At 33.4% G+C, this 21,408-nt stretch overlaps 1 protein-coding gene across 1 annotated transcript in view; it reads left to right on the forward strand.

Annotated features, from left to right (window-relative positions):
- Positions 1–21,408, forward strand: part of PGM2L1 (phosphoglucomutase 2 like 1) — a 75,557-nt gene that overhangs the window by 46,334 nt on the left and 7,815 nt on the right. The window contains exons 7-13 of the mRNA XM_051987122.1: positions 3,986–4,175; positions 4,788–4,885; positions 5,171–5,351; positions 6,199–6,292; positions 8,264–8,393; positions 16,354–16,543; positions 19,319–19,452. Of these exons, the coding sequence (XP_051843082.1) occupies positions 3,986–4,175; positions 4,788–4,885; positions 5,171–5,351; positions 6,199–6,292; positions 8,264–8,393; positions 16,354–16,543; positions 19,319–19,452 (1,017 nt within the window). The remainder of the gene's footprint in view (positions 1–3,985; positions 4,176–4,787; positions 4,886–5,170; positions 5,352–6,198; positions 6,293–8,263; positions 8,394–16,353; positions 16,544–19,318; positions 19,453–21,408) is intronic.

A 21,408-nucleotide genomic window follows, 5' to 3' on the forward strand; every position in this document is an offset into this window, starting at 1 on the left:
TCCCTTTCCCTTCTTTAGTATTTCTTTGGGATATAAGCCCAATAGAAACACTGCTGGATCAAAGGGTATGCACAATTTGATAATTTTTTGGGCATAATTCCAGATTGCTCTCCAGAATGGTTGGATTCGTTCACAACTCCACCAACAATGCATTAGTGTCCCAGTTTTCCCGCATCCCCTCCAACATTCATCATTATTTTTTCCTGTCATCTTAGCCAATCTGACAGGTGTGTAGTGGTATCTCAGAGTTGTCTTAATTTGCATTTCTCTGATCAGTAATGATTTGGAACACTCTTTCATATGAGTGGTAATAGTTTCAATTTCATCCTCTGAAAATTGTCTGTTCATATCCTTTGACCATTTATCAATTGGAGAATGGCTTGATTTCTTATAAATTTGAGTCAGTTCTCTTTATATTTTAGAAATGAGGCCTTTATCAGAACCTTTAACTGTGAAGATGTTTTCCCAGTTTGTTGCTTCCCTTCTAATCTTGTTTGCATTAGTTTTGTTTGTACAAAGGCTTTTTAATTTGATGTAATCAAAATTTTCTATTTTGTGATCAGTAATGGTCTCTAGTTCATTTTTGGTCACAAATTTCTTTCTCCTCCACAAGTCTGAGAGATAAACTATTCTATGTTCCTCTAATTTATTTATAATCTCGTTCTTTATGCCTAGGTCATGGACCCATTTTGATCTTATCTTGGTATATGGTGTTAGGTGTGGGTCCATGCCTAATTTCTGCCATACTAATTTCCAATTATCCCAGCAGTTTTTATCAAATAATGAATTCTTTTCCCAGAAGTTAGGGGCTTTGGGTTTGTCAAACACTAGATTGCTATAGTTGACTATTCTGTCTTGTGAATCTAACCTTTTCCACTGATCCACTAATCTATTTCTTAGCCAATACCAAATGGTTTTGGTGACTGCTGCTTTATAATATAATTTTAGATCAGGTACAGCTAGGCCACCTTCATTTGATTTTTTTCATTAATTCCCTTGAGATTCTCGACTTTTTATTGTTCCATATGAATTTTGTTGTTATTTTTTCTAGATCATTAAAATATTTTCTTGGAAGTCTGATTGGTATAGCACTAAATAAATAGATTAGTTTAGGGAGTATTGTCATCTTTATTATGTTCGCTCGGCCGATCCAAGAGCACTTAATATTTTTCCAATTATTTAAGTCTGACTTTATTTGTGTGGAGACTTTTTTATAATTTTGCTCATATAATTCCTGACTTTCCTTTGGTAGATAGATTCCCAAATATTTTATGGTATCAACAGTTATTCTGAATGGAATTTCTCTTTGTATCTCTTGCTGTTGAGTTTTGTTGGAGATGTATAAAAATGCTGAGGATTTATGGGGATTTATTTTGTAGCCAGCTACTTTGCTAAAATTATGAATTATTTCTAATAGCTTTTTAGTAGAATCTCTGGGGTTCTCTAGGTATACCATCATATCATCTGCAAAGAGTGATAGTTTGGTTTCTTCATTGCCTACTCTAATTCCTTTAATATCTTTCTCGACTCTTATTGCCGAGGCTAGTGTTTCTAATACGATATTAAATAATAATGGTGATAGAGGGCAACCTTGCTTCACTCCAGATCTTACTGGGAAAGGTTCCAGTTTTTCTCCATTGCATATGATGCTTACTGATGGTTTTAAATATATGCTCCTGACTATTTTAAGGAAAAGTCCATTTATTCCTATGCTCTCAAGTGTTTTTATTAGGAATGGATGTTGGATTTTATCAAATGCTTTTTCTGCATCTATTGAGATGATCATATTGTTTTTGTTTGTTTGGTTATAGTCAATTATGCTAATAGTTTTCCTAATATTGAACCAGCCCTGCATTCCTGGTATAAATCCTACTTGGTCATAGTGTATTATCCTGGGGATGATTTTCTGTAATCTTTTTGCTAATATTTTATTTAAGATTTTAGCCTCAATATTCATTAGGGAGATTGGTCTATAATTTTCTTTCTCTGTTTTCAGCCTATCTGGTTTAGGTATCCGTACCATGTCTGTGTCATAAAAGGAGTTTGGTAGGACTCCTTCGGTCCCTATTTTTTCAAATAGTTTATTTAGCATTGGAGTTAATTGTTCTTTAAATGTTTGGTAGAATTCACATGTAAATCCATCTGGTCCTGGGGATTTTTTCTTAGGGAGTTGATTGATAGTTTGAAGAACTCATTACTTTGTAAAAATTTCTGGGAAAACTGAAAAGCAGTCTAGCAGAAATTAGGTATATGCTATAATATACCATTTTAGAATTGTACCATTAGATCTTATACTATTTACCAAGAGAAAATCAAAGTGGATAAATGAAATAGACATATAGGGATATATCATGGAGGAACATAGAACATATTACCTCTCAGAATAATAAGGAAAAGTTTATGAATAAATAAGAGCATTGTGGGATGTAATATGGATAATTTTGATTACATTAAATTAAAAAGGTTTTGTACAAATAAAACTAATGTAACCAGGACTAGAAATAAAGCAGAAAATTGGGGGGAGATGTTTTATAGCTAGTTTAAGGCTTTACATCTCAAATATGTAGAAAATTGAGTCGAATTTTTAAGAATATGAATTATTCTCCAATTGATAAATGCTCAAAGGATATGAACAAGTTTTTAGAAGAAGAAATCAAAGCTATACATATATATATAGTCACATAAAAATGCCCTGAGATCATTATTGATTAGAGAAAAGCCAATTAAAACAGTTACAAGATGCCCATCTCTCAGATTTGCTTAAATGATAGGAGGAAATGACAAATATTGATGGGTATATGGAAAGATCAGGACACTAATATACTGCTTTGGAGAGCAATTTGAAATTATGCCCAAAGAATTATAAAACAGTGTATATCCTTTGACCTAACAGTATCTCTATTAGGTCTGTGCCAAAGGTGATCAGGGAAAAGGGATAAGAATTTATGTGTTCTAAAATATAACTATCTCTTGGTGATAGCAAGGAACTGGAAACTGAAGGGATGCCCATCAGGTGGGGAATGACTGAACAAGTTGTTTTAATCAGGTTTGTTTTAGAGAAATATGGAAAGACTTGCATGAAATAATATAGAGAAAAGTGAAGATACCAAGAGCATATAGTATATACTCTAATATACAGTGTTGTTTGAAGTATACAGTATTATTTGAAGAGTAACCAAGAATAAGTTATTCTGAGTAATATGATCATTCAAATCAGCTACAAAGGACTTAAAAAGAATAAATGCTATATATCTCAAACAGAAAGAGAAAGAACATACAGAATAATGTATTGTATGTTTCTCTATATATATTTATGCCAAATATTGGCCTTGTCTAATAAGAGGTTGGGAAGAAAAGAAGGAGTGAACTTGTAACACAAAAGTAACACAAAAATAATAATTAGAGTTGCCTTGAGATGTTATGGATTCAACCTCCTTGATGGTCTTCAGAGTCTAGATGACAACTTGTTAGATATATTTTGGTAGAAATTCCTTTTCTATATGACTTGGATTATATGCCACAGATATCCCTTCCAACTCTCAAATTCTGAGATTGTGTGATCAAGGTAGACCATATATGTAAGTCATTGTAAGGTGGTAGTGAGAAACACTAGGGCATGGCTATGTTGTTAGAGCTGATAGAGAATATCAACTAGCAATTTGGACTTTATAGAATAAATGAACAGAAAAGAAAGCTGCTTTGTTTTGCGTCTTTCAGGGAATTGGTGCCCATTTTGTCAAAAATGCCCTGTATCGCAGGGTATCTCTGATCTTAAAGACCTTTAATCATCACTAGATTTTCTAGATTTAAAAGAGATCAGATTAGAAATTTTTTTCTTTTAATTGAATATATGATTTATTATTGTTACTTAGATTTTTGTTCACAATACAAAATTCTGTATGTTTTCTTAGATCATTGACATTTTCCATTATATCATAATTAAAAGTATTTATACTATTGTTTGAATTCTGATTTTTCTTTTCAGAGAGCTGAACTTACAGACAAACTTAAAATTTGTCCATACGTCATTTCATGGAGTTGGTCATGATTATGTGCAATTGGCTTTTAAAATGTTTGGATTTAAGCCTCCAATTCCAGTACCAGAGCAACAGGATCCAGATCCAAACTTTTCTACTGTTAAATGTCCAAATCCTGAAGAAGGAGAATCTGTTCTGGTATCTATATATTTTAATACCTAATTGGATTATTTATTTAACTCCATTAAAATGAAAAGAATCCTAAAATAGTATATTGAGAATAGACTTTTGCAATTTTCTGAGGTCCCTTCCAGTCCTAAATGTATTGTTTTATCATCTAGTTCATTCTTTTAATTTTACAGTTATGGAATTGAGGTCCAGGTACAAACAGCCTCAAGTTACACAGCTAGTAAATACTAGAACCATAATTTTAGCCCAGATTTTATTCTGAAGTTAATGCTTTTCCCATTCTTCCAGGCTACCTTTGTCACTTACAAGTCAGAGGATGATTAAGTTTCTAGTCATATTTTATATCTTTTTATATATATTTCATATGCCATTTTATATTTTTATATATTTCTTAAATTTTAAGGGAATTTATGTTCTGTATTAATGCTAGGTTAATCCTTAATATGAAAGTATAATTCCCAGGGAAATGTAGAATCTTAATTTTAAATTTGTTATACTCTATTTTTCTAAAACTGGAGAACATTAGAAGAGACTAATATTTCTTTCTTATTACATACATTTGAGAGTTAAGGTATATTTGTCTTCTTCCATTGAATCTGACTTTTTGAGTTCTTTTCCTAGGAATTATCTCTGAGATTGGCTGAGAAGGAAAATGCCAGAGTAGTGGTAGCCACAGATCCTGATGCAGACAGACTGGCAGTAGCCGAACTACAGGAGGAGTAAGTAGCTGATAATGGCTTAAATGTTTGTTTTGACTATTTTTTTTTTTTTTTGCCTTAGAGCAATATTATCATTTTCCCAATAGCACTATTACCTGACATAGCTTGGCTTTTTCCATCAGCTTAAAAATAAAAAAAAAAAAGATAGTCTTTTCTCAGATATCATAGTTGGTGTTTAAGTTAATGTTTTTATTACCATTGTAGGTCTTAATATGGTTTTTTTTTTAATTTAACATAAAATTCAAAGGAATTTGGTTTTGATGAATTTTTCCCTTTTCTGTACAGTGGCCGTTGGAAAGTTTTCACAGGCAATGAGTTAGCAGCGTTGTTTGGGTGGTGGATGTTTGATTGCTGGAAGGAAAATAAGTCACAGAATGCTGATGTGAAGAACGTTTACATGTTAGCCACTACAGTCTCCTCCAAAATTTTGAAGGCAATTGCACATAAAGAAGGATTTCAGTTTGAAGTAAGAGCTAGATAGTATTTTTGTGTTTATTATTACAACTAGAAGTTAAAGGAATTTTTACAAATACTCATTTCCATTGGTTTAACTTAAAATTCCCCCAAAAATGCTGTTTCTAAGTTTGTATTTATAGAGTTTTAACAGTGGAAAGGACCTTAAAAACATTGAATTCAATCTTCTTATTTTACAGATAATTTTGTAAGGTGACTTGTTCAAGGTCACAAAGCTAGTTAGTTACAGAGTTAGTACTAAAATCCAGATCCTTTGCCTTCTAGTGTGAAATATTCTTTCCAATCTCTTACAGTAGCTGTGACTTTGTGTCATCAGAAAAACCAGTAGAAAAGTGAATATTTTTTGACCTAATTGTTTTTGGAATTTTTGGAGATAGTTTTAAGACATTTAAGTTTTTAAAATAATTAAATAGCTTACAAAGAACCAGTAATCTTGAAAATTAGCATTATTATTGCTTCTTCTAACCAGGGTTAAATGAGTAATCTTTTTTTTATATTTTTAGTTAGTAATCTGGAATAATTTTGTGCATTTAGCTATCTAAGTGGGGATTTGATTTTACTACATTCTAATGCCAATTGAAAAGCAATCTTATTACTAAAGATAAATTCATAACTTTTACAGATTATTACTACTAGATCCCAGAATTATAGAGCTGTATAAGTGGTGCAGTATAAATGTTTGTAAAAGTAGTCAAGCATATGTGCTGATACTGGGATTCTTACAGTGAATCACCATCTCATTTTAGTACATGAACATAGTATGCATGTATATTGCTACATATGTGTATCTTTCCACACACATATAGAAAAATCATTTAGTGTCATATTTTATGTTTCAGGAAACATTACCAGGTTTTAAATGGATTGGAAGTAGAATAAAAGAACTCATGGAAAATGGAAAGGAAGTTCTTTTTGCATTTGAAGAGTCCATTGGTATGTATCAGAATACTAGAGACCACAAACACCATTGCTATTCTAGTCTTACTTGGCCCTTTTAACCTCCTATATGTATTATTTTGTCCTTTACCCAAGTGAAGAAGTATGGGTGCATGTTTTTTGGTTTACCAATGACTGTGCACTCAATGCTATCTTCAGAGCTGAGATGCAACAAAATATCAATCAGTTCTCTGCTGCTTGTGCTGATTTTGGCCTAACAGCACCAAGGTGTTCCATCAGCCAGCACCTCATCATCAGTATGTGGAACCATCAGTTAGAGCAGATGGAGGGTTCTGAATGCTGTGGAGAAGTTCTCTTTCTTCAGCCTTATATTTTCCAGGGATGTCCACATTCATAATGAGGTTGACACACACATTGCCAGAGCTGGGGCCAGTGTTTGGGAGGCTCTGAGGGAAAGTGTGGGAGAGGAAAGGAATTAGACTGGTTATGAAACTGAGGATCAAAGAGCCAATGTGCCCACCTCATTGTTGTATGCTGGGAAGTCTGCACAGCATATCAACACCATGCCAGGAAATTGAATCTCTTCCATTTGAAATGTCTTAGGAAGATTCTGAAGATCACCTGGCAGGATGAGAGAGCAGATATTGGGGTCATTTCTCAAACTAAACTGCCCAGCATTTAAACCCTACTACAAAGAGCACAACCGCATTATGTGAATGCCAAATGTATGCTTGCCAAAATGACTATTTTATGAAGATCTCATACAGGGTAAGCACTCACAGGGCGGTCAGAAAAAAACAAAGACACTTAAAGCCTCTTAAGAACTTTATAATTGATTGTATGATATGGAAAACACTGCCACAGGATCATGCCCTCGTCAGAGAAAGTGCTGTGCTCTGTGAGCAAAGCAAAAGTGAATTAACTCAGAAGAAATGTGATATGGGCAAAGTTAGAGAAGCTACCTCAGATGTTCACAGGGTCTATTTGTGTCTACCCCGTAGCAGAACACTCCAAGCTTGTAGTAGTCAGATCAGCCACGGCTGGACACACTGTAACTCAACTCTAACACGGTGATATCATTTTGTTCCTCTTTGTGAATGAAGGAAAACTAACCAGCCAACCATGTACTTTATTCATTGGTATTTTTGCTTTTTTTTTTTTTTTTTTTTTTGAAACAGAAAATTAGCATTGGAAAAGACCTTAGAGGCCATTTAATTCTACCTATATCTTTCTACATTCCTCCTTTTTGGGAAAAGTGAATTCCTTATTGAGTGAGAGCTAATGAATATGTATTGAATATGCTACAGAAGGAATTGATTCATGCTTCAGTCAGAAGTTGGGCCTATGGGTTTTTCCAGCTCAGTATTTTTCTTGAAATTGATGGAAACATGGAACTCCTCTTACAATATCCTCCAAATGTAGTTATTTACCTTCTGATATAAATAGATTTGGAGTCTGAAGGCCTGAATTTAAGTTACAGATCTAGCCCTAACTAGCTGTGTGAAATTTACTCTTAAGTCAGTTCACTTCTTTCAGTCTTAGTTTTCTTATCTATAAAATGAATGCTTTGGACTTGTTGATTTTTGAAAGCCCTTTTCAGCTTCAAACCTTATGATCCTCTACTTTAAAACCTCCATTAACAGAAAACTCACTATCTCATAAGGCAGATCATTTAATTTTCAGATGGCTTTACTCATTAGCAAATTCTGATTTCTTAATATCATAATTACTTTCTTAAAAAAATGAACAAGCAGATTTCAATGTAGAATCATTTAGAGAGGAAATTTTTTGTCTTCTGGTTTTTAATTTTGATTTTTTGATCATCTTTTATTTTTCTGAAAAAGATGATAGCTGGGTTTTTAAAAAGGCACTAAGTATATTTACTTTTATAGATTTCATCAGGTTTTAAATGGCACTCAGTTTATTTTGTCCTTTAGAAATATTATAGGAACACAAGAAATCTTTTTCCTGAAAAATTTTTTCCTGAAATTCTTTTTTTTTCCCCAGGATTTCTGTGTGGGACTTTTGTTTTGGATAAAGATGGAGTGAGTGCAGCTGCTGTTGTTGCTGAAATGGCAGCTTATCTAGAAACCAAAAATCTGACATTGGCACAACAGCTTACTAAAGTTTATGAAAGGTAAAATTTGTAGTTATGAATTTAATATTCTAATTCATTTGTTGTCTTTTTTATGTTTAGGGTTTAACTGAATTAACACTCTTGTTGGTTGCTCTTTATAAACATCAAAGTTCTGTGAACAAGAGTTCTGATTCATTGTGCTTAGTTGTGTTGTTAGGTTCCAGTTTTCCCTAGACAGTGATATGATTGTATATCACTTATCTAAAGATGTAGCATATTGACTAGAGGAAGGTTGAATACTCAGTAAATGTAAGAGCAGGAGTTCTTTGTTGTGGTTTGTTTTTTTTTTTTTTTCTCCAGTGTCTTAGTATGTATTATCGGTACTTACTGTTGTTTAGAACTGGATTTGGATATGTGCCTCCCCCATGTGAAGAAGCATAATAGAAACTCCCTTAGAAAAGAAATGACATTCATAAGATTAAACCTCTTAAGAAAATCATAGCTTTAGTAGTATTCATCCTCCTCCCATTCTCCCACCTATTCCTTCTTTTGTGAACAATAAAAGTACACTAAACTCTTGCTATGTAGTAGTGATGCTGTGATATCCTTGGAATGCAAAACATGTAGACAGCTCCAGAGGAGATACAGAAGCAGTTAACCTTGAATTACCCTCTTAAAAGAAAATGAACAAATAATATTTAAATCCTGGCTAAAATGGCTCAATGTGATATGCTAAATAAGATAAATAATTTTAAAAGAGTCTTTGCTTTCAGGAGCTATCATTCTGTGTGGGAATGTAAAATAACTTGAAAAGAATACAAGTTTAATTATTTTGTTATCTAATACAGAAAAAGTACTAAAAAGGGACACGAGGAAAGTCTCTTTACAGGTCATACTTGAGCTGAATTTTGAAGGAAACTAAGTCGTATAACAGACAGTGCCCTTTAGGTAGAATACACTTCAAATGAAAGTAGTTTGGAGAAAAGTACCTAGTTGAATTATGGAGTAAGTAAAAGATAATACACTTGGAAAAGTTGACTGGAAACAGATTGCGAAGGAATTTAATTGCTAATGTGGTATAATAGAAATGGTGCTAGAATAGGAGTCAACTGACTGAGTGGATTCAGATTCTGCCTTTGTCACTTACTGGAAAGTCTCATGGAGTCTCAGTTTCCCCAATTGTAAAAATAAGGGGGTTGGAATAATTTCAAAGATCCATTGTTTGTCTAAATTTTATCCTAAGCTAAGAAGTTTGTATTTTATCTTAGAGGCATTTAAGGAGCTACTAAAGATTTTTGAGTAAGTGGGTAACATAGATTTTTTTGATAGTTGAGTGGAGGTTGGTTTGGCAAGGGGACATATTGGAAGAAAGGAGTACAATTAAAAAGCTCTTGTAACAGACCTGGAAAGAGGTGATGAAAATACTAAATTAGTATGATTGTTGTAGGAGAAGAGAAAAGAAGATGGATACAAAATAGGTTTCAAAGAATTGAAAAAATTTGGAGATATTCAGATATTGGGGAGAAGGATGGAATGAAGGAGAAAGATAAGTAGAAAAGGATTGGGTTTGCAAACATGAATGATTAGAATAATGGTAGTGGCTGATACAGAGAAGTTTTGAAGAGGGATAGATTTAGGGATAATGATAATGAATTATGTTTTGGACATGTTGAATTTAATATGTCTATGAGACATCTCGGTAGAGATGGTCAGCAGATAGTTGGTGATGTGGTACTGGAATTAGAAGAGAAACTTGAGTTAGAGATGTATCTGGGAGTCTTATTATATAGAGATGATAGGGGAATTCATGGGAACTAATGATATTGCTAAGAGAAATAGTGTAAAGAAAAGAAGGCTTAAAAAGGACACATTTATGCTAAAAGAGTGGGACAGGGATAATAATTCAGGAAGACTGAGAGAAGAGAACACAAGTAGAAAGTAGAACAAGGAAAAAAGGCGTGTCAAAAAGCCCAGGAAGGCATTAGTGCTTTTTCATATTTAAAATTGTCAAAAGTTCAAGAGTCTGGATTATGGGGGGAGGGGAACAGAAGCTATTGAGTGGAGCAGTTAAGAAGAAGCAGTTAAGTACAACAAGTTGGCATCCATTGTCCAAAGGTTCCCGACCCAGAGTTTCCCATAAGGAGAGGAGGTAGTATGTTCTTTTTTCTTTTGCCAAGATTGGTTCTTACAATTATGCAGTTTATTTTAGTGTTCATTTTGATGGTTATTTTAGTCACATTGTATATGGCTTTCCTGGTTCTGCTTACTTCACTCTGTATCAGTTCCTACCGGTCTTTAATTCATTAAGCAACTATTCCTTCATGCTTAAAAAATCTTTAGAAGACATTTCCATCTTTCTTCTTTTCTCTCTTTCTCATAGTCTTAGAAAAAACTCATTGCTTCTTTTCTAAACTTGTTGTTTCTACTTTTACATTCACACATTCCTCAACTCATTGCAGTCTGACTTCTGACCTCATCATTCAAGTGAAACTGATCTCTTCAAAGTCACGAGTGATTGATTAATTGACAAATATTTTGTCAATACTTATCCTTCTTGATCTCTTTGATGCATTTATAACTCTTAGGTGCTTTCCTTTTGGTTATCTTCTCTGGATCTTTGTGACTTTTGTCTCTTCTGGATTTCCTTCTGATTGTTTCTTCACTCTCTTCTCCTAGGTCTTCATCCATATTGTGCCCATTAACTTGGGTATATCCCAAGGTCCTGTTCTAGGCCTCCTCTTTTCTCACTATACTCTCAGTCTTGGTAAACTCAACTCCTCTAAGCTTATCATTTCAATTCAGTAATTCAGGACACACTAAGTACCTAGCATGTATCAAGCACTGTGTTAAGTGTTGGGAATATAAAAGAGGCAAAATATAGTTCCTCCTTTCAAGGAGCTTATAATCTTTTTTATTATTATTAAAGCTTTTTATTTTTTGAAACATATGCATAGATAATTCTGCAACTTTAGCCCTTGCAAAACCTTGTGTTCCAGTTTCCTCCTACCCCTCTCCCCTAGATGGCAAGTAGTCCAATATATGTTAAACATGATAGAAGTATGTTAAATCCAATATATGCATACATATTTATACAATTATCTTGCTGCACAAGAAGAACCAAATAAAACCAAAAAAGATGAGATGATGAAGAAAATAAAATGCAAGCAGACAGCAACAAAAAGAGTGAGAATGCTGTGTTGTGAACCACACTCAGTTCCCACAGTCCTCTCTCAGTATGTAGATGGCTCTTTTGATCACAAGATTATTGGAATTGGTTTGAATCATCTCAATATTGAAGAGAGCCTCTTCCATCAGAATTGATCATCGTATAATGTTGTCATTGCCATGTATAATGATCTCCTGGTTCTGCTCACTTCACTCAGCATCAGTTCATGTCAGTCATTCCAGGCCTCTCTGAAGTCATCCTGCTGGTTGTTTCTTACAGAATAATAATATCCCATAACATTCATATACCTCAATTCAGCCATTCTTCAATTAATGGGCATCCACTCAGCTTCTAGTTTCTTGCCACTACAAAAAGGGCTTCCACAAATATTTTTACACTTGTGGGCCCCTTTCTCAAGGAGCTTATAGTCTAATGGAGAAAGATAACACAAACAGAAGTAGAAAATGTGTCACTAGAGGGTACTTACTAGCCCCTTTGGGAGTCCAAGCAAAGCAAAGTTGATGATAGACCCTCTTTTAGAGGGTCTTCTCCATGCATTTGATTCAGATCCTATATGTTGAGATATAGTATCTCTCAAATTCCAGTAGGCAGTTGGAAATTTTTAACTGCTTTTCTTAGGGAAAGAACCAAGATGACACAGTAGTAGGAAGGTCTTCAACACGATTCCTCTATAAAGATCTAGAAAACTCATCAAACTGAGTGCTAATGGGAAAACCCAAGAAAAAATTGAGTGTGTCATTTTCCAATTTAGATTGTTATAGAGAAATGAAGAAAAAAGGTAAGATACTTTAGATGGGATTTGGCCAGGACCATGCTGTACAGAGCCTTATAATACAGGAATTGAAAAAAGGCTGCAGTTTTGCCTCAGGGTAAGAAGAAATCTCAGATCCACACAGAGGGACCTGACTTTGTGAAGAATGCAGAAACAGATGACTAACAGTTCTGTCTTCTCAATCTGAATCACATTCTCTCTCTCTCTCTCTTTTTTTTTTAATCCTGTCAGCTTTTCTGTGTTGTTTCTGAGCACTGCCTTCTTTAATTTACTCTCTCTTATTATGCTGTTTCCCCCCACCATTCTCATCTCCTTCATCCCTGTTGGGCAAGATGAATTTCTACACCCAGCTTTATGTGTATGTATATGTGTATATATGTATTTTTTTCTTTTTCCCTTTAACCAGTTCAGATGAGAGTGAGATGTAGCACTGCTCACTACTTCTTCCCCCTCACTACTTCTTTCACCTTTATTCTAAAAACTTTCTGATATACCTCTTTTATGTGAGATGATTTTCCCATTCTTCCTTTTACTTTCCCTTTCTTCTCTTTCTGTTACCATTCCCTTTTCTTCTTTTTCTTTTTTTAAATTTTTAATTTTTGTTGTTGTTGTTGAGGCAGATGGGGTTAAGTGGCTTGCTCAGGGTCACATAGCTAGGAAGCGTTAAGTATCTGAGGCCAGATTTGAACTCATGTCCTCCTGACTTCAGGGCTGGTGTTCTATCCACCGAGCCACCTAACTTCCCCTCCCTTTTCATTTTGAGATCATTCCAACATAATAGATTCATGCTCATGTCCTGTAATTTGACTCTTAACTACCGAATGATGATAAATTATTTAGGGATTATCTGTATCATCTTTCCATTTTGGAATATAGTTTAAGTTTTATTAAGTTCCTTATGATTTATTACTCATGTTTATCTTTTTAATGTTTCTTTTGAATTTTTGGTTTTGAATTTTCTGTTTGTTAGATTTTCTGTTCAGCACTAGTCTTTTCATCAGAAAAACTTGAAAGTCCTCTATTTCATTAAATGCCATCTTCTTTTCCCCATACCCTCACTCCCCATCAAATTAAGTTTTGCTGGTTAATCTTATTTGTAATCATATTTCCTTTGCCTCTAGAATATCATATTCCAAGTCCTCTTCTCCTTTATGGTACTAAATTTTGTGTGGTCTTAATTGCAGCTTCATGGTATTTCAGTTGTTTCTTTCTGGCTACTTCTAGTTTTTCTTCTTGGGCTGGGAACTGAAATGTGTATGTAGTATTCCTAGGAGTTTTTATTTTGGGATTTCTTTCAGGAGATGATCAGTAAATTTCTGTTTTAGTAATTTAAAGTATTTGGGCAATCTTCCTTTATAAGTTCTTGAAATATGATGTCTTGGCTTATCTCTCTTCCATCTATTTTTCAGATCATTTGTTTTTCTTGTGAGATTGTTTGCATTTTCTTCTATTTTTTCATTCTTTTGACTTTGTTCCTTAATTTCTCATGGAGTCATTAGCTTCTACTTGACCAACCGTAGTTTTTAAGGAATTATTTTATACTTCCAGAAGTTTTGTATCTTTTACCAATTGACTATATGATTCTTAAGGAACTTTTCCTGAAGTAAATTTTTTCATAAGTTTTTTTAAGCAATTGGGCTCCAGTGACTTGCCCAGAGTCATACAAGTAGTGTTAAGTGTCTGAGGTTGGATTTGATCTCAGATACTTCCAACTTCAGGGCCAGTGCTCTATCCACTGAACCATCTAGTTGCCCCTCTTCAGTAATTGTGCCTCTTTTATCAAGATGATAAATCTTTTTCCTTGACCTCACTTCTTTCCCCAATTTGCCCTCTTTTGCTCTTATTTGATTTTGAAAGTCATTTTTTCTCTTTAAAAGAAAAACTCTTTAACTGATCTGGGATTTCTTGTTGGTCTTGCATCATGTTTTCCTTTGATGTTTTGAAGTCATTGTCTTTTGAGTTTGTGTCTTGAGTTTCCTTATCAATATAGTAACTCTTTTTAGTCATTTGTTTTCAGCTAAATTTTCCAGTCTGTTTCTTGACTTTGGGCTGTATGTTAGAGTTGAACTGTGCTTACCTCAGAGGTTAGAGGAGAGAATAAGTATCCTGAGCTACAGATTATTATGTTTTGCTGGTTTCACAATTAGATCTGGGGGCATATAAGCTTTCATTGCTTCGACGGTGATATGATCTGAGGAGAGGTGTGGACCATGTCCCCCTTGTCTGCACTCTGGTCCTTATCTATATAGGGCTTCTGCTTCCTTGACAATACTCTTCCTTGCCTTGAAACTGTGATCTGGAACTTGGAAATGGGTAATGGAATTGGGAAAGATCAAAGGCAAAAGGAGAGGAGGATGATAGAGGATGAGAGAGTTAGATATTGTCATGGAAACAATGAACATGAACAGACTTTCTAAGAGGTAGTGAAAGATAGAAGGACCTGGCATGGTCCATTGGGTCACAAAGAGTCAGACATGACTGAAAAACAACAAAAGTGTCAGGCACTGTGTTTTGTCCTAGAGTTACAAAGAAAGCAAAAGACAGTATTTTCCCAAAAGGCGCTCTCAATCGAAAGAGGGAAGACAGTACATAAAAAAGAAATGAAAAATGAGTGGGGACTGTGGAGAGGGTACTTGGCTAGGGCTGGAAAGGAGAAATAGTCCAGAGGACTGCAACTCTTTGGAAGTGAAGTGATGGCTGCTATATCCTCCTTAAATGGAGGGTCTAGGAGAAACTCTCTAATGTCTACCCTTCATCTATACTGTCAGTGAGAGTGAGGGACCTTAATTAACTTTTTTTTTTTAATTTTTATTTAACGATTACTTTATATTGACAACATTATCCCTTGCACTCGTTTCTTTTCCGATTTTTTTCCCCCTCCCTCCCTCCACCCCCTCCCCTAGATGGCAAGCAGTCCTTTTTATGTTGGATATGTTGCAGTATATCCTAGATACAATATATGTTTGTAGAACCGAACAGTTCTCTTGTTGCATAGGGAGAATTGGATTCAGAAGGTATAAATAACCCGGGAAGAAAAACAAAAATGCAGATAGTTCACATTCGTTTCCCAGTGTTCATTCTTTGGGTGTAGCTGCTTTTGTCCGTCATTTATCAATTGAAACTTAGTTAGGTCTCTTTGTCAAAGAAATCCACTTCCATCAAAATATGTCCTCATACAATATCGTTGTCGAAGTGTATAATGATCTCCTGGTTCTGCTCACCTTAATTAACTTTTAACTCTCAACTCTTCCCTTTTTATTACCTCTAGGATATAAAATACAAAATCTATTCTTCTGGTCTTCTCTTTGTACCTCACATATGATGCATCTTTGCCAATCTTTTGTATCTCCCAACTGCCCATATCCCATGATTGTACTTCCTTTTCATTTTCACTTCAAAGACTCCCTCATTTCCTTCAAAATCTAATAACTATATCCTATCTACCTCTACCTGATACCTTTCTTGATCTCTCCATTCCCACTAATTTGTTTTTAAATACATTTGCACTAACTTTGTATTTATTCATTTTGTACTTATTATTTGTAAACATTATCTCCCCAATAGAATGTAAGGTAATTAAGAGATTGTTTATTTTTTTTTGATCTTGTACTATTATATTTTAAGTCCTTAGTAAACACTTGTTGATTCATTATGTTTCTGCTATGTGCCTAGCATGTTTTAGGCACTTTATAAATACTAAAAGAAAACAGTTCTTGTCCTCAGGGTTGCTTATGTTCTATCAGCTGGAATCATCATATATTTAGATAAATGTTAGATTCAACTCCATTGTTCAGTTTTCCTTCTTATTCTTGGTGTACTGATTTTTTTCGTGCAAAATGTGGTTGAAATGGTTATTTTCTCATTTGTGATTACTCTTTTCTATTATTTGATCAAGAATTTTTCTCCTATTTACTATTGTAAAAAATATCTCTTTCCATCCTCATCTAATTTTTTTATGTGACTTTTTAAATTTAGGTTGTATATCAATTTAAAACTTAATGTAGAATATATCATAAAATGCCAAGACTTGAATTCTAATTTTTTATTTTTGTTTTATGTAGGTATGGATATCATATTTCAAAGACATCCTATTTTTTGTGTTACGATCCACCAACAATTAAAAAGATATTTGAAAGACTTCGCAATTTTCATTCTCCAAAAGAATATCCAAAATATTGTGGGGCATTTGATATATTGCACATTAGGGATATTACCACTGGATATGATAGTAGCCAGCTTAATCAGAAATCGGTAAGTGATGGGAGTTTTAAAAGTCTCTTGAAGCATTTCTGATCTTCTTGAAGGCAACATGATAAAGTGGAAGCAAGGAGTGATGAATTTGGAGTCAGGGATTTAAACCTTAAAGAAAATATTGCATTGTTATTATTTAAACTTTCTGACATTTTTATTTAAAGTTTTGAGTTCCAAATTCTATCCCTTTCTTCTTCCTTCTTCTCTCCACTTCCTGAAGCAATCAGATATAGGTTATATATGTGCAGTCATGTAAAATATTTCATATTAGTCATTCTGTGTAATAATATTTGAATAAAAGAAAAAAATGAAAGAAAGTGAGAAATAACCTGATTCAGTTTGTATTTAATTAATATCAGTTCTTTCTCTGGAAGCAGATAATATGCTTTATCATTAGACCTTTGGGGTTGTCTTAGATCGTTATATTGTTGAGAACAGTTAAGTTATTCATTGTTCTTTATTGAAGAACAGTATTTTTACTGTGTCCAACATTCTCCTGGTTTTGTTCACTTCATTATGCATCAGTTCATGTAAGTCTTTTCAGGTTTTTCTGAAATCATCCTGCTTGTCATTTCTTACAGAAAATACTATTCCATTGCAATCATATACCACAAGCTTGTTTAGCTATTTCTCAATTGATGAACAAACATTTCTTTGACTTCTAATTCCTAACTATCACAAAAAGAGTTTCTATAAATATTGGTCCTTTTCCTTTTTTTGGTATGCCTTTGGGATAGAAATCCAAAAGTGGTATTTTTGGATCAAAGAATATGCATAGTTTTGTAGTCCTTTGGACATAATTCCAGATTGCTCTCCAGAATTGTTGGTTCAGTCCACAATTTCACCAAAAATATATTATTATGCCAGTTTTCCCATATCCCCCTCTAACTTTTTAGGAAGTTCATTGATGATTTGTTGAATTTCTTTTTCTAAGATTGAGTTATTTAAATATTTTATTTCTTCTGTTAATCTGAGTAATTGCTATTTTTGCAGATATTCATCCATTTCATTTATATCATCAAATTTATTACCATATAATTAGGCAAAATAGCTCTTAATTTCTTCTTCATTAGTGGTGTTCATTTCATTTTTGATATTGGTAATTTAGCTTTCTTTTTTTTTTTAAATCAAATAAACCAATAGTTTAAATATTTTATTGTTTTTCCCTCTTAAAACCAACTTCTAGTTTTATTTATTAGTTAAATGGTTTTCTTATTTTCAATTTTATTAACTCTCCTCTGATTTTCAAGATTTTCAATTTGGTATTTAATTTTTATTCTTTCTATTGTCCATTATTGAATGTAATTTTTATTGCATTATGATCTGAAAAGGATACATTTATTAATTCTGTTTTTCTACATTTGGTTGTGAGGTTTTTATGTCCTTATACATAGCCAGTTTTTATGTAGGTGCCAAGTGCTGCTGAGAGAAATTACATTCTTTTCTATTCCTATTCAGTTTTATCCAAAGATCTATCCTATCTAACTTTTCCAGAATTTTATTCATATCCTTTCTTCTTGTTTATTTTTTGGCTAAATTTGCCTAGTAAGAGGGGAAACTTGGGGTCCCCTACTAGTATAGTTTTATTGTCTATTTTCTCCTCTCATTTAACTGCTCCTTTAGAAATATAGATGCTTTACCATTTGGTACATATATGTTTAGTATTGCTATGACTTCATTACCTGTTGATACCTTACTGCAAAATATACACACATAAACATATATATATCTTTTATTTGCTTTTTTTTGATTCAGAGTAATAAATCAATTTTTATTGTTTAATATAATAATCACTTCATTTTTCTTTTTTTTCTCTTCTCTATTCTTTTTTATTTTTATCTTTTTATTTTTTTTTATTTTAATAGCTTTTTTTATTTACAAGTTATATGCATGGGTAATTTTACAGCATCGACAATTGCCAAACCTTTTGTTTCAATTTTTCCCCTCCTTCCTCCCACCCCCTTCCCTAGATGGCAGGATGACCAATACATGTTAAATATATTAAAGTATAAATTAAATACAAATAAGTATATATGTCCAAACCATTATTTTGCTGTACAAAAAGAATTGGACTCTGAAATATTGTACAATTACCCTGTGAAGGAAATAAAAAATGCGGGTGGGCAAAAATACAGGGATTGGGAATTCTTTGTAATGGTTCTTAGTCATCTCCCAGAGTTCTTTCACTGGGTGTAGCTGGTTCAGTTCATTACTGCACCATTAGAACTGATTTGGTTCATCTCATTGCTGCAGATAGCCACGTCCATCAGAATTGATCATCATATAGTATTGTTGTTAAAGTATATAATAATCTCCTGGTCCTACTCATTTCACTTAGCATCAGTTCATGTAAGTCTCTCCAGGCCTTTCTGAAATCATCCTCCTGGTGATTTCTTACCGAACAGTAATATTCCATAATATTAATATACCACAATTTATTTAGCCATTCTCCAATTGATGGACATCTATTCATTTTCCAGCTTCTAGCCACTACAAACAGGGCTGCCACAAACATTTTGGCACATACAGGTCCCTTTCCCTTCTTTAGTATCTCTTTGGGGTATAAGCCCAATAGTGAGGCTGTAAACTTCTTAAGGATAGTGGTTGTATCTTGTTTAAACTTTTAACCATAGCCCTAATTACAAAAAGCTGGGACAAGGTAAGCACTTAATAAATATTAGACAAACTTATTAATTTTATTGATTCAGGTGAAATACAGTATATAAGAACAAAAGAAAAGGACTAGGGAGTCACCTTTGTTACTTTTACACATAGGTACTGCCCGTGAGTAAAAATAGCCAAATGATTACATTTACCTTTCAAAATGGTTGTGTGGCTACCCTAAGGACAAGTGGAACTGAACCAAAGATAAAGTTTTATGCCGAGATGTGTGCATCCCCTGACCAGAGGTGAGAATTTAATCTTAACGTGAGGGCATGTATGACCTTGACAAGTCACAAGAAGTAAACTCTAAATCTCTTAACACACAGATCAATAATTTTCTATTTTCTATTTGTCAACAATTCATTTCTTAATGCTAAAAGGTATTATGACTTAGAAAAAAGTTAAGTGACCAAATCCTTGAAGATATAAGGTATGAAAATTTTCCACCAAAATTTGTTTATTCCAATGAATGTTTTCCATTTCACAAGAAGCTTCTTAGAAGCTCATAATAGTAATAGTAGTTTGCTTAGATAGGACTTTTTAATGCCAAAGATACTCTCCTCACAATAAATCTAAGATGCAGGTACTTAACCTGGCAGCTCACAAAGGTTCAGGTTCTGCAAATACTCCTTCCATTCTAAAAATGAGGAAAATGGAGTTTCTTGAAAGTCCATTACCTTCAAGCAAGTAAATGGCAAAGCCAGATTGTCGAATCACAGGTTCAGAATTAGAGGAGAACTTTGAAATAGAAGGCAGCCCCATCTTTTGTATAAAGATGAGGAAAGAGTAGGAAAATGGTGACTTGAGCAGAGCTCACAAATAGTAAGTAACAGGGCCAGGATTCAAACATATACTCCCTGATCAGCTAGCCTTCTATTCAACTATGCTGTTGATTACCTACATGGAGTGTTAATTTTAAAGATGCTTTTATTGTTTCAAACATTTTTTGGAATTTTTTTAAGCAGTTATCTTCACAGTCTCTATCACATTCTAAAAACACTTTCAGGGGTTGCAAAATTTCAGGTAGATAACAAAAGTAAATGAGAGTTGAAATTGATGAATAAGATGGAAAAACAATCATTTAAAAAAATTTGATTTTGATCATAAACATGATATAGCTCTAAAGCAATATACGTGAGGTGCTTTTATAATCAGTATTCAAGCTCCCAAAGAAGTTTTCAGAGATTTTGTGAGTGACAACAATTTTGTAACAAATATCCAACCTCCCAAAGTAATAATTTTGAATTTTGTCACATTTATGATTTTGAACTGAAGTTTAAACTGAGGTTAGACCTATACTTTTTACTCACTTTCCAATTTTTAAAGAATTTTTTCTTGTCTCTGTGAAATCAGTGCTGCAAATATTGCTATCTTCATTTTATAGAAGAAGAAACTAAAGCCCTTTGAGGTGGTGATTTCCTTTGGCCAGGATTTAATAAAACTTGAACTTGAATTCAGGTCATATGGCTCTGCAGACATTGTTCCTTTTACCATGTCACGTCCTAAAAGAGGTTACATTATACTGAACATAGCAATAAAAATTCAGTCTTTTTTTTCCCCACTATTTGGCAGTTATGTCTTATCTACTATCATAAAGATTTCAGATTTCACCAATTCTATAATATCTGAATGGGATGTTCTTCAAAGATTGTATGTGCTTTAGAATAATGCTAATTCCATAATCCCAATTTATTCAAGTTCCTGTTATTTTTATTTTACATTAAGTTACCTGACTTAGGAATATCCTCTTGCTTTATTCCAACTAAAACCTTTTTCATCTGCCAATGTTCTTTGGCCAATTTTTTCCTTCAACAGAAAGCCAAGCCTTCTTTAATCTAGTACTTCTTTAGAGTCAGTGTATCATTAATTTATTTGGACCTCAGTGTTCTCAATTTTAATATGCACATGGTATTATTTATACTAAACACTTCACAGGAATATTGTGACAAAACTTTTTATAAAGAAATTTACATTTAAAAGATAATAACTTTAAACAAATACCAATTTGTAATTGTAAGCTATTTTTTAGTGAGTATAAATCTATTTGGATGATTTTTTTAAATTTAGGAGGAATTTTTATATGAGTTTTTCTGTTAAAATTCTTTTCCATTGCCTCATCTTGCAAATTTCCTGAAGGCGTTGCCAGTAGTGCACAAAGTTAGGAAGGTTTTGAGTATGTACTTGCAACGTACTTATATGTT

The sequence above is a fragment of the Antechinus flavipes genome, chromosome 3 (genome assembly GCF_016432865.1).
Source record: "Antechinus flavipes isolate AdamAnt ecotype Samford, QLD, Australia chromosome 3, AdamAnt_v2, whole genome shotgun sequence".
In the NCBI taxonomy this organism is placed as follows: Eukaryota; Metazoa; Chordata; class Mammalia; order Dasyuromorphia; family Dasyuridae; genus Antechinus; species Antechinus flavipes.